The sequence below is a fragment of the Gopherus flavomarginatus genome, chromosome 9, assembly GCF_025201925.1.
Source record: "Gopherus flavomarginatus isolate rGopFla2 chromosome 9, rGopFla2.mat.asm, whole genome shotgun sequence".
NCBI lineage: Eukaryota > Metazoa > Chordata > Testudines > Testudinidae > Gopherus > Gopherus flavomarginatus.
The window spans coordinates 57984614-58002860 of NC_066625.1; the positions used below are offsets into that span (position 1 = coordinate 57984614).

The 18247-nt window shown below is 39.8% G+C and overlaps 1 protein-coding gene across 5 annotated transcripts in view; it reads left to right on the forward strand.

Moving 5' to 3' along the window:
* ACSBG1 (acyl-CoA synthetase bubblegum family member 1) overlaps positions 1 to 17555 on the forward strand; it is a 122386-nt gene extending 104831 nt beyond the window's left edge. For all 5 annotated transcript variants that reach the window (XM_050966994.1, XM_050966993.1, XM_050966991.1 and 2 more), the window contains 4 exons: positions 2301 to 2518; positions 8995 to 9134; positions 10726 to 10972; positions 16051 to 17555. In XM_050966994.1, coding sequence (XP_050822951.1) covers positions 2301 to 2518; positions 8995 to 9134; positions 10726 to 10972; positions 16051 to 16127 — 682 coding nt within the window. In that variant the 3' untranslated portion in view covers positions 16128 to 17555. The remainder of the gene's footprint in view (positions 1 to 2300; positions 2519 to 8994; positions 9135 to 10725; positions 10973 to 16050) is intronic.
* Positions 17556 to 18247: the final 692 nt, after the last annotated feature.

Below are 18247 nucleotides of genomic sequence, written 5' to 3' on the forward strand. Positions count from 1 at the left end.
ATTTCAGTGTAAATAAATACACAGTGTAAATAAATACAGTCTAATAAAAACCACATCCTATGAAACACTCTTTATAAGGCTAGCAAGTATCCTCCTTGCTTAAACCAGGGCTCTTGATTCTTCCTCAGCATTCAGCTTTGTTGAGTTCTTTGTAAAAACCAGAATGCTGTGTGCACCCAGACTATGAGATTACCTGTCTGTAATAACTTTGCAAAGACAGTATTGATTTTATCTAGCTTTCATATAAATATTAATATGAAAACCTTGTTTAAAGCAGTAACACCAGGTGGATGATTATTAATCTTCAAGCTGCTTAGATTTAATCCTATATGGATGATATTCACCCCTTGGCAGAAGGCTCTGCATGCTGCAGAAGCCCTGCATTAATGCAGATTTGAATCATTCTGTTACATGTATGATTATTATTGCTGTAATTTTAACTGTTGAGACCCAATAACACATCTGTGAAGTTAAAACAGTCCCATTATTAAAAGGCTAACACATGGTTTGCTATACTAGCTTTACAAAAGTTTGATAGGTGGTACTCGTCCTTCACTCCAAACGCTTGCCCAACCTTTGAGGAATCTGAGTAGAATGATTGCATAGGGGCTGCAGGCTCAGGACGTGAGCAGACCAGCCCTGAATATGTTGATACAGAAAAGAGTGTTGGGCTGGATAGTGGAAGAAGCTACTGGGTCTTTCTTCCCAGGTTCAGTTGGCCAAGAACCTCATATAGGAAGAGAAAAGGGTGAGACTGGCCTGGAGTAGGCTGCATTTTTCCCTCCACTTCCTGAACAGGGCAGCTACGCAAAGCCTGATTGATCAGATTTCACGCGAGATTATGGAATTCAGTCCTGCGTGATTTATGCTGCTGAGTGATTTGTGAACTAGGCGCCTTCCTAGAACCTTATTTTACCAACCAATTATCCTAAATGTAAATGAAAGATTAGAATGAATGTGGGGTGATATTCTGGATATTCTGTCTTATATGATGTTCACTAGCATATGAATATCAGACTTCAGGAAAGTTTCAGTCCAAATGCAGCACTGCTATACATTTTTGTTGCCCAAGAGAAATTGAGTGTACAGTGAATGCAGAATCAGGCTTTTGATATATAAATTACTAGCAGATACCAGATTCCAAAGTAGAAATGTTCTTTAGCCTCTGTCAAGAAGAGATGAGTGCAGTCAAGTTGTGTGCAACACTGTAGTTCATCAGCAAATTCTGAAAAAATCTGGAGCTGATACTCAGTCTGCATTCGTAATTATTTATATCTCTGGCTAATGTATATCCACACAACTATCAAGGACTCTGTAGTTTCTCCAGAGTATTAATTCTCACGCTCCTACTGATTAATTTAAAGAGGCACAATTCCAACACTGAGACTGTTAACTGTTTCATTGCTGATCATTTTGACAGAAACATCAATGTGCTCTTATCCCACAGTCCCAAGTTGCCTTCCATATCTACTTGGGTGGCAAAAACCCTTATTGCACTGGACCCAGCTGCTAAAACTTCTAGTTTCACCCTTGTCAATTTCTGCCACATATTTATGCATTTTTACTACATAAATCTGCAACAAATTGAAAACAGAAAATTGGGAAAAGACAGAATGAACTGAATATCAAATATATATGCAATTCAGTAAAATACTCTATTTTTAATGTATGAAAAGCTGCTACAGTATTTCCAGGTTGCTTTGCTGTAAAATTTAGATTCGTCTTGATACAGTGTCCATTGAGCCTTGAACTTGAGAAGTAGTGTTGTCTAGTGGATATAGTGCTGGACTGAGACTTGGGAGTTGTAGGTTCTCTTTTGTCTTTTCTTTGCTTCCCCATCTTCAAGGCTCTGTGTTCCAGCTCAAGACAGACTTCATGCCAGAATCTGAGCATGTTGCTTCCACTGCACTTTGGCCCAGGGTGTCAGTCAAACCCAGTCTCTTGCATGCTGTGCAGAGCACAACTATTAAACCGAAGGGCTGGCCTATTTAGGAGGGAATAATGTGCAAATGTGAAATTTCAAACAGAGAAGTGTTTTAATCCTCCAAAAGAAACAAAAAGTCCACTTAAGTAGCAACACAGGGCAAAATCCTCAGCTGATATAAATGTGCAGAACTCCACTTACACTGCTGCTTTACATCAGCTGAGATTCTGGCCCATAACTTTCTAACAATGATGGAAATGTGTTTGTTTATACTTTCTCAAGGTTTTAGAGATGAGCTATTGTAAAGGTTCGCTCTATAATTTATCTGGCTTTTCTAGCATTCCATATGAATCTTTTTTTTCTTGTTCCCTTGTAGCTGTGGCAAAGCAGTTCCTGGCTGCAAAGTAAAACTAGTGAATGAGGATGCAGATGGCATTGGAGAAATTTGTTTCTGGGGAAGAACTGTTTTCATGGGTTATTTAAATATGGAGGATAAAACAAAAGAAGCCATTGATGATGATGGGTGGTTGCATTCTGGAGACTTGGGAAGATTAGACAAGGACGGCTTCCTCTATGTTACTGGAAGAATTAAAGGTAAAAAGCAGTCTCCTCCCAACATTTTAAAGTAATTATTCAGTATTGTTCAGTCATACAACAGATAAGCACATAGGAATGCCTTATTGGATCAGGCTTGTGGTCCACTTGGTTTAGTGCCTCCAACTCCAGCACCAAGTGCTTTAGAGGAAACCTCACAAAAAGTAGATATGAGAGAATCTGCTCCCAGGAAGGTCTCATCTTTAGAGATTGGCTTACTCATTGCAACATGAAGTTTCGTCTCCCTTCCAATATTCATTTTGTTAGCATTAACAATAATTCTGGATATTTTGTTATTCATGTAAATGTTCAATCCCGATTTGAATCTTGCTAAATTCTTTGCCTTACTGATCAAAATATTCAGACAATAATGTTAGACAATCACTATGTTTTGTATTAAGTTATGAATCATGGGGCTACATGCTAGAAGAGGGTGCTTAATGAAATAGGAAAACTCATTGCACTCTTACTGCCACGTGGGAGCTGGACATCTGAGATGGCTGTAAGCTCTGCGTTTCCAGACCATTTGAACAATATTCTACTAATTTTTGAGGGTAGAAGGATAAGTTAAAACAAAGAAGAATAGTTGGGTCTGGTGACAATATTTTGCTTGAAATGTTGCCATGGGAAGGTTTTGGTAATTTGTTTGCCTGGACGCTCTCTTCCAAGATACGTGCTCAGATGGGTGAAAGTTTGTCACAGTTCAGATGCTTCCTAAACTATCTTGTGTAATGAGTAACTGTAACCCCAGAAGACTAGATGAATCATGAGGGAAGTAGCTGTACTTCCTGGTGAATTTGTAACAGGATAACATTACCATGTGCAGTCAATCCTGGTGGGCTTTATTAGATGCTATAATTAGCCTGCACTGAATGTGATCATTTTGGTCTCCCTTAATTCTCTGCCTTTTCCTTTTCTGGTTACTTTTCCTTTCCCCCCGTTGTTATTCTTTAACAAAGTGGCCCAGTTCAATTATCTTAATGTTTGCATTGCACTTATATCTTCAGTGATGGGAGTGCCATTTAAAACATAAATAAATAGTGTAAATTAAAGATAAATTAAGGCTAAGTGAGCCAGTTTGGATAAAATAAATACTGCCTGAATTTCCATGCAAACTTCAAACCCAAGTCTAAACCATTTAAAATATGTTGGAAGTTCAGATAAATCCCCCCACCCCCCATCTCTCCTTGAGTCTTAAACAGATCTCCTCCGTTTGCTGAAATCCATCTCAGCAGGTCTGGCTGGTGTCTTCAGTTCTCATGAGTTCTGACAGGACTTTCAATGCATCAAGGATGAGAGGGACAAATTATGCTATTTTGTGATATCTCTAAGCCAGAGTGGCTCTTAAAATGTGAATAGTCACATGTCAGAGACAGCTAGATAAGACAACCCCCTTAATGAAACCTCATTGCGGGTGGGGCAGAAGCAGTCATAAAATTACAGGCGCTCTGGTGGGTTTGGAAAAGTTGAGTGAAAAGTTGAGGAGGAGGAGGAGGAAATCTCTAAAGTTTAGATCAACATCTGATTTGCGGAAGGGTAGTCATACATTTAAGATATGATAAAGCCTAGTGTAATCTCTCATCCTAGAAATATAAATTGTACTTCATAAAATATTTCTGTACACACATCATATTATCCAGGAAAATAATTGTGCAGTATTGACTGTGCCAATTTATGTGGATTTAGTCGACGGCTATTGTATATAAAATACATATGGGCAGGGAAAGTATATCATAGACCCTATAGTCTCCAAAGCTGTTGCTGAACACTAGTGAAGTTAGGACCCAAACCTGTGAGTAACAATTTCCCCTGAGTTCCCTCAAGTGCCACTGAATTGAATAAAGCTCAGTAACAAATGGGATCAGGTACTAAGCTATTGAATTGTGCTACCTTTGTTAAGCTTTCCCCCATTCAAACTTTTTAAAAACTTAATAAAGATGAACTATTTTTGTATCAGAGAGTGTTAAAACACTAAAACAACAGATTATCGTGGTTAGGGAGTTTGAAAGAAATGCTGATCCATGAAGTATCTCATATCTCAGAGAGGATGTGTAAGGAGCAATAAGCTGGTTTAAAAGTAAACATTGAACATCAGAGGTAACCTCTTTCTCCTCTCTATTCTACTTTCTCCCTATCTCACAACTCACTGCCAAATGGTAGTTTTACCATAACACAGCACACAAGTCAGACAATCTAGTGTTTCTTGTAAGAAATAAGACATCAGTTTTCCATTTCATTTCCTCTGTTTCCTTCTTAGACTAATCTGTATGCCACACTTAATATCTACTCAATATGCAAATTCTGATAATCTAGAAAAACATAATTCCACTGAAACAGTTAGTCAAGTCTCTATCATCTTATTGTATTCAATACCACAGATTCTGGCAAGGAACCAAATTAAAATACAGACAAGAAGCCTCTTAGTTAAGCATCCGATGAAGTGGGTTTTAGCCCATGAAAGCTTATGCTCAAAGAAATTTGTTAGTCTCAAAGATGTCACAAGTACTCCTCGTTCTTTTAGTTCATACTGAATATGTTACTGGCAACTAAGAAACTGATTCAGCAAATACTTACAGTTGCTTACCTTCACATGCAGCAATAGTACCATTGACTTAAATGGAAGTTGTCATAAACAGATAGTTAAGGGTTAATAGAACAGAAGTACTTCATGTCTCTTTTGACTGTAAAGGGTTAACAAGTTCAGTGAGCCTGGCTGTCACTTGACCAGAGGACCAGTCAGGGGACAGGATACTTTCAAATCTTGAGGAAGGGAAGTTTTTGTGTGTGCTCTTAGTTTTTGGTTGTTGTTCACTCTGGGGGCTCAGAGGGACCAGATGTGCAACCAGGTTTCTCTCCAACCTCTTTGATACAATCTCTTATATATCCAGAATAGTGAGTAGTAGGTAGATAAGGCGAGTTAGGCTTATGTTTGTTTTCTTTATTTGCAAATGTGTATTTGGCTGGAAGGAGTTCAAATTTGTATTTTGCTGAAAGGATTTTTATGTGTACTTGTATACTTAGGCTGGGAGGGTATTCCCAGTGTCTATAGCTGAAAGACTCTGTAACATATTCCATCTTAAATTTACAATGATAATTTTTACTATTTTTCTCTCTTTAATTAAAAGCTTTTCTTGTTTAAGAACCTGATTGTTTTTTTATTCTGGTGAGACCCCAGGGGACTGGGTCTGGAGCCAGCAGGGAATTGGTGGGGAGAAAGGAGGGAAGGGGGAGAGAAAGGTTATTTTCTCTCTGTGTTAGGATTACTTTCTCTCTCAGGGAGAGTCTGGGAGGGGGAGAGAGAAGGAGGCGGGAAGGTGGATTTTCCTCTCTGTTCCAAGATTCAAGGAGTTTGAATCACAGTGATCTTCCAGGGTAACCCAGGGAGGGGAAGCCTGGGAGAGGCAACGGTGAGGGAAAGGGTTTACTTTCCTTGTGTTAAGATCCAGAGGGTCTGGGTCTTGGGGGTCCCCGGGCAAGGTTTTGGGGGGACCAGAGTGTACCAGGCACTGGAATTCCTGGTTGGTGGCAGCGCTACAAGTACTAAGGTAGTAATTGAGCTTAGAGGAATTCATGCTGGTACCCCATCTTTTGGACGCTAAGGTTCAGAGTAGGGGATTATACCCTGACAGAAGTACATAGGTTGAGTACTTCCATATAAGTATTTCCAGGGTCAGGTCCCTTAATGTATGACTTTCAGTTACAATAATACACAGAAGTCCATTTGTCTGCACTGTTCTGTACTGAGTACATTATTTCTTAATATATTTAAAAGAACATAATTTATTTTAGGTACAGGCAGAGAACACAAGTTTAATGTAGTGGAGCATTTGTAGTTTGCTTACGGGATGGTGCAGTGTATTAAGAATTGTAATAGTCAAAGAATTTTACTTTAATTGACAGACATTCAAATAAAAATGTACACTCCTTCCTTATCAAGAGGAATCAGCAAAATAGCACAAGAATGTTGCGCTTGTTTGGTATTTTTAAAGTTATTTTTACACATGCTCTGAAGGCAGGCACCACCCTCCTCTGGACCAGGGGCGGCTCTAGAAATTTCGCTGCCCCAAGCATGGCATCATGCCGCAGGGGTCACTCTGCCGGTCGCCGGTACCGCGGCTCCAGTGGACCTCCTGCAGTCTTGCCTGCGGAGGGTCTGCTGGTCCTGCGGCTTCGGTGGAGCGGCGGGACCGGTGGACCCTCCGCAGGCACGCCTGCGGGAGGTCCACCGGAGCCGCGGGACCAGAGGACCCTCCACAGGCATGCCGCCGAAGGAAGCCTGCCTGCTGCCCTCCCGGCGACTGGCAGAGCGCTCCCCGTGGCATGCCGCCCCAAGCACGCGCTTGGCGTGCTGGGGCCTGGAGCCACCCCTGCTCTGGATTAGAGCTGGTCCTCTGGACTAGAGCTCAGTGCAATTTTTCAGTCAAAACTTGGTTTTCTATTTAGAATACAGATTTGCAACACAAACATTCTGTGAATTTTGTCAAATTTGACAAATTGTTTTGGTCAACCTCCCCCACCCCCAAATTCTGAAAAAATCAAAACATTTATAAACTATATGACTGGGATCCCAGGGGATCCACACTGAGGTTACTTAATTAGGGCAAACTGTAAAGAATGGAGCAGACAATCCCAAAGTTGGTGGTCATTCCAGTACTTATATCCACCAGGCTAGCCTCAAATAGTTTCTATAATATCTTAGGGGTTACTCAGAAGCCAAAACACAGTTACCTTAAAGCAACCCAGCCTTAGGCCTCCACCCAGACACCCAGGTCAAATGTGATGATTACTGAAAATCTTATTCATCACATAAGAAAGTTCTACCAATCCCAAAAGATCAGATACATTATCTCTCAGGTTAAGGAATATTTCAGATCTTATCCAAATACATGTTTACAGCCAATTCTTATTAACTAAACTAAAATTTATTTAAAAAGAAAAGTGAAAGAATATTAGTTAAAAGATCAGTATACATGCAGACATGAGTACAGTTCTAAGATCAGATTCATAGTAGAGATGGTGAGTTTTGTAGTTGCAGAGAGTTTTTTCAGAATTAGTCCATAGGTATAATCCAATGTTCATATTTAGGGTGATCCAGAAGGACTGGAGATCTCAGTCTTATTACTCAAGCTTCCCCTGCATAAAGCATTAAGCAGATTTGAGATGAAAGGATCAGGTCCCAAGAGTCTTTTAAACCGTTTTCTAGCAGCTTCTTCACCATACAATCCTGGGTGAACAATAGGCTTTTAATGTAACCTTCTGTTTCCCAGACATCATGTAATCAACTACATGGATTAACATAAGGTAATTTATCCATTAAACAGCTCATATACATTTTACCACAAACTTTAAAGAGACATATAGACAATGACATTATTTCACCCAAGATTCATCTAAATGTTATATTCCCTTTTGATCACTGAATCAATAGCTATAGTGATAGACAGGAACTGTCTGTTTACATGGCTAATATCTAACAAGATATAAGTAAACATATACTATTAGTCTCACCTCTAATTTTCTAACAATACAGGTTTGCATTTCAAAATTCTAGCCTATCTAACATGTCTCTAAAGGTTGACCCTGGGTCATTTAGCCTGCAAGCTACTTAACCCTTTCTGGCCATGTCACAGACTGTTTTAAATCTTTTTTTTTTTAATTTGAAATGACTCTCCACTTTAAAATGTCCTTTGCCTTTCAAATAAAACTAATTAAAACATTTTTAAATGGTCAAAAACAAAACAAGTCATTTTGATTTTGAAAGAAGTGAAATGTTCAGAATGGAAAGACATTTTGACTTCTTGATTCACTGAAAATTTCAAAAAAATTAGTTGTTCATTTGACCCTAAACAATTATTAATTATTATTTATTTAATTGGTTGCAAACCAAGAAATCCAATATTCATCCAGCCCTACTCTGGTCTGCCTCAGTTATTCCCTGGCTGTTCTGTACAATCTGCTTCTTCTGAAGATCCCTCTCCATGTGCTTGCTTGTGTTGGCCTGCCCCCTCTTGGTGGTTTTAAGGTTGCTTTTTATTATGGTGCCAGTTGTAAAAGGGCTTTCTTTTCGCAGCTCACCAACACTAGAGCACAAAGAGAATGAATGCCAGATAGCACTGAAGGGAGCCTAACTGCTGAAAATCCCAGGTTATCTGTAACACCTTGAGAGTCATAATTAATCTCCAGTTAATCAAGTCTGGCATAAAGGGTTACGCTTTGTATACACAATAGTGTGTGTTTGTGTTTATTAGAGAGAGAGAGAAAGAGAGCCAGAGAGCCCTCTAGAGATATTGCAAAGGATATATCTGTCTTTCAGGAAGGTTAATTTTCACATCTAAACAAGTTTTGTTCTCTTTAAAAGCTATTGGTATTCCTGGTATCTTCTATTAGCAGGAATGTGATAAATGGTTTGGCTCACCACTTAGACAGTTGTGAGGAAATTATTTGAATTCAACTAATAAGTTTCTTTTCATGCCTAGAGTTAATTATTACAGCTGGAGGTGAAAATGTGCCTCCAATCCCAATTGAAGATGAGGTCAAAAAGGAACTGCCCATTGTTAGCAATGCTATGTTGATTGGAGATCAAAAGAAGTTCTTATCAATATTACTGACCTTAAAGGTAAACTACTTTTACTGTTGATTTCGACAAAATCACACCCCACTAAACTCCTGATATATTAAACCGCGCGTGTGTGTGTGTGTGTGTGTGTGTGTGTGTGTGTGTGTGTGTGTGTGTGTGTGTGTGTGTGTGTGTGTGTGTGTGTGGCGGGGGGGTTTCCACATTGGGAAAAATGTTCAAATTACAGAGCTAAGTGTGCTGGCTTTACTGACATGGGTAGATTTGCTGTGAGCAAGCAGGATTTAGCCCTTATGCTGTATAGCAGAAGAAATACTTCACATTCATTTCTAATATTCTTCCATAAACAAAACAAGACTTACTTTCAGTCTAAAATTCAAATTCACTTTCATTAAGAAAATCCTGAAAGAGCAGAAGTGAAGTCTCCCTCAGAGAGTACAGCATTTGCCTTCTCCATACTGCCTGTTGTCACTCTGGACAGGCAGAGGCCTTAGAAGTTTAAAGTCTCAATACATACAAAACAAAAGGCAACACAGTTTCATAGCTACTTACACAAGAGGTTTTTTTGGCCATGTTTGCTCATTACAATTTATGCTTAAGACAGAGAATGTTTGCGTTCTAACAGACCCTATTTTCCACCTATTTGTTCCTTTTGGGAAGAAATCTAAGAATGAATTTAGGAACAAGATTATGAATAGCTGACCTATAGGATGAAGCCCAGCTGAAAGATCATCCTTTGTTAAAATGCAAATATTATAGTAACAGAATGAAAACAAGGGCCCTGTATATTATTATGTAAAACTTCTTGTCTCAGGTGTCCCAGCATTAGTCACCCTTTACATTTATTATCTCTGTCACTTATTCCTCCCCACCACCAATTGTAAAAAATTTTTTTTCTAATTTTAAACAGCAGCCCTGTCTTGAGAGCTCAAACAGAATTATACAATTTTCAGTAATCCATTTTTGTAAATAGCATCTTGAATACATTTCTTGACATAACAATGCAATTGATTTGGAAAAACACAGGATATGTCTACAGTGTGATTAAAATCCCCACAGCACCCAGTCTGAGAGCCTAGATCAGCTGACTTGGGCAGCAGGGCTTGAGCTGCAGGGATTAAAAATAGGTTTGGGCTTGGGCTGAAGCCCAGGGCATGCAACTCCCTCTCCCTCACAGGGTGTCAAAGCTGGGCTCCAGCCCAAGCCCAGATGTCTAGACTGAAGTTTCATAGCCCTGCAGCCTGAGCCCTGCAAGCCTGAGTCAGGTGACCCAGGCTAGGACTTTTAATGCAGTGTAGACATACCCACAGTGGTAACTTATTCAGAGTATATAGAGAGATTTTTCTATGTTAAATATTTTGACATGTTTCAAATGTGATCACATCACGTACATGATGATCACATATTAGCCAGCATGTTCGCATTATGTGGCCAAATTGTCAAAATATCTTATCTAGCAACAGTCTACAAATGGTCTCATGTTGTAGACTTAGGACTGCAGCAAACTGTTTCACTTAAATTTTGATATTCTGAGCTGCCCTCAAATCCCGCTGATTTGAGCAGGGATTGAGGACACTTAGTGCCCTGTAGGAGCAAGCCATTAATACTGAAACTCTGTCACTTCATATTGTAGAGTACTCTGGACCCAGATACATCCGATCCGACTGACAATCTGACTGAGCAAGCCAGAGAATTCTGCCAGAAAATTGGCAGCAAAGCCACTACAGTGTCAGAGATTGTGGCAACCAGAGATCAGGCTGTTTACCAGGCCATTCAAGAAGGAATCGACAGAGTCAACATGAAATCCACTGCCAGTGTTCAGCATATTCAGAAATGGACAGTCCTGGAAAGAGATTTCTCCATTTCTGGTGGAGAATTTGGTAAGACCTCTGCATACTAACCTATCGTGAGATACTTAGTGAATACAGGAGGGGTGTTGAGTACTGTAAGTTTGGGGTGACTATTTCTCAGGAATGGTGGAGCTGGGAGTTATATAGCTCTTCCCAAACAAGTGGCAATTATCTGATAACAATTCACACTTTCAGATTACAGAATAATGATATTGTTACAATCTTAGGGATCTCAACCACTCCAAGATAAAATCAATTCATATTACAACTTGAAATTTAAACTATGGTTGGTGAAATGTGGGAGCTTCATAAAAACCTTCATATAACATACCAGTAAGTTATGCTTGTTCAGTTTTTTTAAATTAAGAAATTCAACAAGTCCTGCAATTTTAGTGCCAGAGAAAGAACCAAAAATACAAAAAAAAAAATATAATCTGTATGCCAAACTATTTAATAATCGTTAATTGTGTCCACAGCTTTCTCTCTTTTTAGAAGAAAGTCAAATGAAGTCAGTTTAATCAGAGAACACAAAATCTTATTGTAAACCTTGCATAAAAATTAACCAGGAAATCAAGGTCATTTGGCAGCCAGGGCCTGTCTTTTGTGGGAAGGGAAAATTATGAGCAATAATTAAAGATCTGTTGGTGAAAGATGTTCTAGTTTCTTGCTTCACCAAACTTCTAACTAATGAAATACAGAATATTTATGCGGACTCCTGTAAGTATTTAGAGATGTATTGTGTGACCGGGATCTCAGGGGAGCCACACTGAGGTTGCTCAATTTGGGCAAACTGCAAAGAATGGGGCAGGCAATCCCCAAAGCTGGTGGATATTCCAAAACTTAGATTTACCAAGCCAGCACAAAACAGCTTTTATAATACCTCACTGGTTACCCAGAAACCAACAACACAGTTCCCTTAAAGCAGTGTTTCCCAAACTTGGGACACCGCTTGTGTAGGGAAAGCCCCTGGTGGGCCAGGCCGGTTTGTTTATCTGTCGCGTTCGCAGGTCCGGCCGATCGCAGCTCCCACTGGCCGCGGTTCGCTGCTCCATGGGAGCTGCTGGAAGTGGCGGCCGGTAGATCCCTCGGCCTGCGCCGCTTCCAGCTTCTCCCATTGGCCCGAAGCAACGAACCGCAGCCAGTGGGAGCCGCGATCGACCGGCCTGCGGACGAGGCAGGTAAATAAACCGGCCTGGCCTGACAGGGGCTTTCCCTACACAGGCGGCATCCGAAGTTTGGGAAACACTGCCTTAAAGTAACCCAGCCTGTGGCCTCCACTGAGATACCTAAGTCAAATATGATGGGGATTACTGAAAATCTTATTAATCATATAAGAAAGTTCTACCAATCCCATAAGATCAGACACATTACCTCTCAGGTTAATGAATATTCCAGATCTTCCCCAAATACACGCTTACAGCCAATCCTTATTAACTAAACTAAAATTTATTAAAAAAGAAAGTGTTTGTTAAAACAGCGGGGGCAACCTATGGCTTCAGAGCCACATGTGGCTCTTCATAAGTTAATATGCAGCTCCTTGCATAGGCACTGACTCTGGGGCTGGAGCTATAGGTGCTAACTTTCCAATGTGTTGGGGAGTGCTCAGTACTCAACCCCCTGCTCTGCCCCAGGCCCTCCCCGCACTCCACCCCTTCCCCTGAGCTTGCCATGCCCTCGCTCTCCCCCTCCCAACCAGAGCCTCCTGCACACCGCGTGGTCGGGAGGTGTGGGGAGGGAGCAGGAGGCACTGATTGGTGGGGCTGCCAGCGGGCAGGAGGCGCTGCAGATTGGAGTGGGGGGAAGCTGATGGGAGGCTGCTGACATATTAGTTTGGCTCTTTGGCAATGTACACTGGTAAATTCTGGCTCCTTCTTAGGCTCAAGTTGGCTGCCTCAGGTTAAAAGATCAGCATACATACAGACATGAGTACCATTCTGAGATTAGTTTTATACTAGAGATTGTGAGCATGGTAGTTCAGAATTAGTCCAGTGTTCATATTCAGGGCGATCCAGGTGGGACTGGAGATCTGTCTTATGACTCAAGATTCTCTGCATAAAGCATCAAGCATATCTGATATAAAAAGGATCAGGACCCAAGACATCTTCATAAGTTTCAGGCCTTCTCTTCACAGCATGGAGTCCTTAGGAGAACAATAGACAATCATAGAGACTTTGAAGTAACTTGTTTCCTAAGCATCACTGGTAATTAGCTACATGGATTAACATAAAGCAATTGCCTGTTTTCCAATATTCATGGGCGATTTGTTATATCCTTCAAAGAGAGATGAATGCAGTGATCTTGCTATGTTTACAGATCATTTGAATGTTAAGATCTCCATTTGATCTCTGAATTAGCAGAATACGGCATAGACGGGAACTATTTGGTTACATTGTTAACCTCTAACAAGATATAAGTAAACACATACAATTAGTATCACCTCTAATGTCTAACAATACAGGTTTGCATTTCAGAGTTCTAGCCTATCTGACATAGAGTGGCCCTAATTAATATTTACATACTTTTCTAACATGTCTCTAAAGGTTCAGTTTAGGTCATTTATCCTGCAGGATGCTTAACCCTTTCTGGCCACAGTGTCACATATTGTATGAAAGATTTACATTGTTGCCAAATACACAGAACATCTAGTAAAGGAAGAAAGGGAACATGTCAAAGGCGATAGGCTAATATACATGTGGGGGGCTTGTTTTTGTCAGTGTTAGTTTCTTCCACGTTATAAACTTTGCCTTGAGCAGCATCTTGGATACTGTCTAGGGGTAATAGTTTCAAAAGTGCCAAAGTCAAGTGCCAGTTGTCCAATACCAGAGTGAGTCTATCAAGTGAATTTGAACTGTGCTGGTGGATGAAAAGTTTGAGGCCTTGATTCCTTCACCCACAACATTATTTAAGAACAGCAAAATTCCATATTCTAGTTTGTGGCTGAACTGAGATGTCAGAAAAATAGCAGTGTGGTATCCATTGCATTCTATTTCTTTAGTACTGCAGACAGCATGTCATCCTTCCTCTAACCAGATAGGGTTATAACAATGGGGTGTCCTTTATAGGAATGGGGTTCACATTTACAAAGTAGATAGATATGACTTTTTTCAAGAAGCTGATTTTTTTTTAAATAAAGTGTCTTGGGTATAAATGAATTGTGGGGCCCGTCTAGTAGGGCCTACTGCAAGTTGAGGCAGCTGTTTGGGGAATAATGCATCCACTTCTACAGCCCTGATGACTAATTTTTTTCCATTCTAATCCATCCACTCTGTAGCTATAGTTACCTTCCCTGTCCACTACATCTCATCCCACTGACTTAAATCCCTCCAATAGTTTCTTGACTCATTCTGTCTCAGGTTCAAATTAAGCTTCTCCTTTAAGGCTCTGTACTTATATCATCAATGATTATCTACACCAATTTTACTCTTAGCATGCATCCCATGCGTGTAAGATTGGATCCTTTTTTCATAGCAGTATCCGCTATGGCTGCATCTGCGTCCTTCCACGCTCCTGACCAGCGTAGCTGAGGGCATACTCAGTTTCTTCTCTCTACCCATTCTGACTCAGCTATCCCCTATAGCCCCATGAGTGGAGTAAGCCTATATCTGCCAACACCCATCTGAGCCCTGACTACAGTAAAGCTGAGTTATTACATTCCTTGCTCCTTTCAGTATTATGATTTTGTCTTTAATGCATAGCACATGAGATTGGGGGGGAGGGGCAAGAGAGAAAAGTTAACCAAAAAAAAAAAAAACTTCACCCAAAGCAAGATGCAGTTTTTGAGAAGACCCTGTATGTTACTTGGGGTTATTTGAACCCAAAACTAACCTCAGTTTTCCAGGTGGTGTCAGGAAACAAATCAGTGGGGGGGTGGGGGGAGATAGCACCTCCCTCTGATAAATGATTGGTACACACACAAATGCTTCCACCCCAAAGTCCTTGTTTTTATTGAGTACAAAGCACACATCTAGAATAGAAATAACCTAGATCACCCCCAAAATATAGTTACTCGAAGCCTGAGGTGGTATCCAGTGTACAGCAGCAGGTTTCTGATGGCTGGCCTTCCTCCTAGGCACTGGGGAGGTAGCTGTCAGACTGCAAGCTCATAGAAATCTTCTCAGGAGAACTTTTCCAAAGTACAGACACTAACTAAACTCTTATATGGAATTCAAAACAAAGCATAGCTCAAAATAACCCGCAATAGGCTGACCGTTTCCTTGCAAAAACAAAGAACTCTCAATTTTTTCTTATCACTAAAGCAACTCTAGCAAAAAAAAAAAAAACCTTGCAGACAGGCACGCAGACTAAGGTCAGCTATCCTTTAGTAGCACTGCAACTGTGCAGATGTTTTTATCTGCCTAAGCAAGGCCAAAGTCTTTCTCGCTATGTGGTGTCCTCACTTCCAGCCCATGTTGGCTAAGTGCACAGATGGCTGCAGGTTATGTCAAGTCCAGGGCTCTTGTAATAAGTAGATACAACATTGCTAAGGGCAAGTCTACACCAGAAGCGCTTCATTGGTGCAACTGCACTGCTGTAGTGCGTCTGGTGAAGATTCTCTATGCCGATGAGAGTTCTCTCCCATCGACATAATTATCCATCTCCGCAAGAGGCAGAAGCTATGTCAGTGGGAGAGCATCTCTGCCGACATAGTGCTGGTGCAAACAGCACTTAGGTTGCTGTAACTTGCATCGCTCAGGGGGATTTCACACCCCTGAGCAACACAAATTAGATTGACTTAAGCAGTAGTGTAGGCCTGCCATAAGAGAGGGTTCTTTAACTGAGGACATAAAGGGAGAAAGCTCAATTAGTCCTCTTAAAGTATTACTAAACTGGGCAGTAGCTACTTTGTTACCTCTGCTCATGAATCCTGACATTGCTTTGTCCACAAGTCATTTGGACTGAACTTTTCTGTTTCTGCCCCAGCTATTCTACAGTTCCTATGAGAGATCAGCCATTGAAGCTACAGGCACATCTACTAGTCAGTCCCTTTGGAGGAATGATGTACTAGGACTCATTAATCCTCCAGCTAGGAAACTTTGCTGTGATTTCTCTCTCCTCTTGTAATCAACTTTGGTTTTTTTTGTTTTTTGGTGGTATGTTTTTTGTTTTAGGTCCTACGATGAAATTAAAACGACCAGCTGTGCTTGAAAAATACAAAGATGAAATTAATTCATTTTACAAAGAATAAAACTAGACTTCATGCCAAGTATTGTCTGCAAGTTTCCCAAGAAGCAAAACAAATTCACCAACTCTGTGTTGCAGGAAACAGCTCCCAACAAATGCATTTGAGGATTTACTGTTCTAGGCTAGCACCACCGTTTGTTTTGCACCCTATGCAACAGACATTAGAAGAGAAACATCCATATAAAGATCTAGTTGTAATTCTGCCTGCAAAGTAATAAAATTTCTTGATACAGATAAGTATTCCTACAGCCCTGTCATTGTGAATATTTTACTTTGAGTTAAACTTAATGACATATTCATGTGGGTGTAACGGTTTATAGTAAAGATGTAGCTCACATTCTTATAGGTTGGGTAAAAGAATAAGAGAAGACTAATTAACATCCTAACTGATATTTCCTTACAGTTTTTATAGTTCTGTAATAGGCTAAATTGATTATAGTTCAAACAGTTGGTAGATATAACTAATCAAGTGCCACTGCTTAGTGAAACTGCTACATCCTTATAGTATCAATGGCCATTGAGCCCTAACTGAAATTAAAAGATCAACAGTTCTAGAATGTTTTCAGTGAGGTCTTGTACCAAAAGAAATTCTACACAGTGTGGCTTTGTTAATTCCTCTTTCCAGCCTTGTAGTTTGTCAAGAGAATTCTGGATTGACCATCCCCCCCACCCCCAAAAAAGATGATTTTTTCAATCTTTGGTTCATGCTGAAAGACACTTTAGTTTAGCATTTCCCAGAGTCAAGTGATGACAGTTGGTGGGCATGATCAGAAATAACAGCCCAAGATCAAAACCTAGACCAGGGCAAAGATTGTCTCACTCAATGCAGGGGACCTGAATCAGAGTGGATAAAAGTAATGATTTAAAAAAAAATTAAATGGTTTATTAAAAAAAACTATTTAAAATTAAATTTGAGATTGACAGCTGCTAAAGCCTGAACGCATCTATTAATCATTTAAAATTAAAAACAAAGCAGTACACTTGCTGTTGAGTTTTAAAGACAATCAAAGCATTGAATTGGTGGGAATTTCTTTTTATGTACTTGGAACTAGTTTGTTAAAATGCTCAACCAGATTTTGACAGCAGTAGTCTTTTCTGCAGGTGTAGAGGGAATATTTTCTTCATTTCTGTTTATTCAGCTAGTTCAGTTTAATGACTAATTCATTCAAAGTTAAGAAACTAATTGGAAGGGGGGGGGGGGGGACAAAACAAAAACTTGTTTTCCTTTTCCAGTCTGACTAAAAACTAGGTGTAAGAGGATGAGCTCTGCTAGTACTTAAATCTTGATGCTCATAGTGACTAGAAACAATCAGTTCAATTCACTAATTACAGATACTTCCTTTGTTTAATAAATGGTTCATTTTAAATACAAAACATGTTTTGACAAGAAAAAAAGTTTGCACCCATCACAAGGTAGTTTAATAAAAAAAATTAAATTAAAATTCAATTAAATTCACAAATAGCAATTTCCATCTAAATAAATTCTGACACAAATTGCAAGTAAAAATTTAAGAATCTGATTAAATTAAACAATACAACTGCTTAAGTGTACAGCTAGTGTATCCTCCTGCTTAGCAAAAAGAAGCAGGAAGTTTAGAGTAAAAGGTTCTATTTGAGAATCAATGTTTTAATGGTTACCAACAAGAATCACCCTTTCTTTAGGAAAATAACTGAAATACTAAGGCGAAACAATTAAAATCAGTGATTTAACTCAATCAATTCTGCGCTGATAGGCCAGAAAACTAACTGGAATACCAGGCATCTTGAAGTTTTCATCTATTTGCAGCACTTCACAAATGCCTACAAATAGGATTTTGAGGTGTGTGTGTTTGGCTACTATGTCCCAACAACAACATCGTTTGTTTTAAACGTGCTTATTAAGAGTTTGAAACCTTATTTACATATTGTATCTTTACAAACCTCTGTGGTACAACTCCTCCTCCCCACTAAACCAAATTGCTTAAAGAGCCTGATTTTGATATCTAGTCCTTATCAAATGGAAGAAGATAGCACCAGCTGAAGCAACTCAAAGTTCTACAAAAAGTTTGTCCTTAACTGATATTTGCAATAAGTTGTATGTACAGAGGAGGTACAGTTGAGCATGTTTTCTTACAACCTACTTGC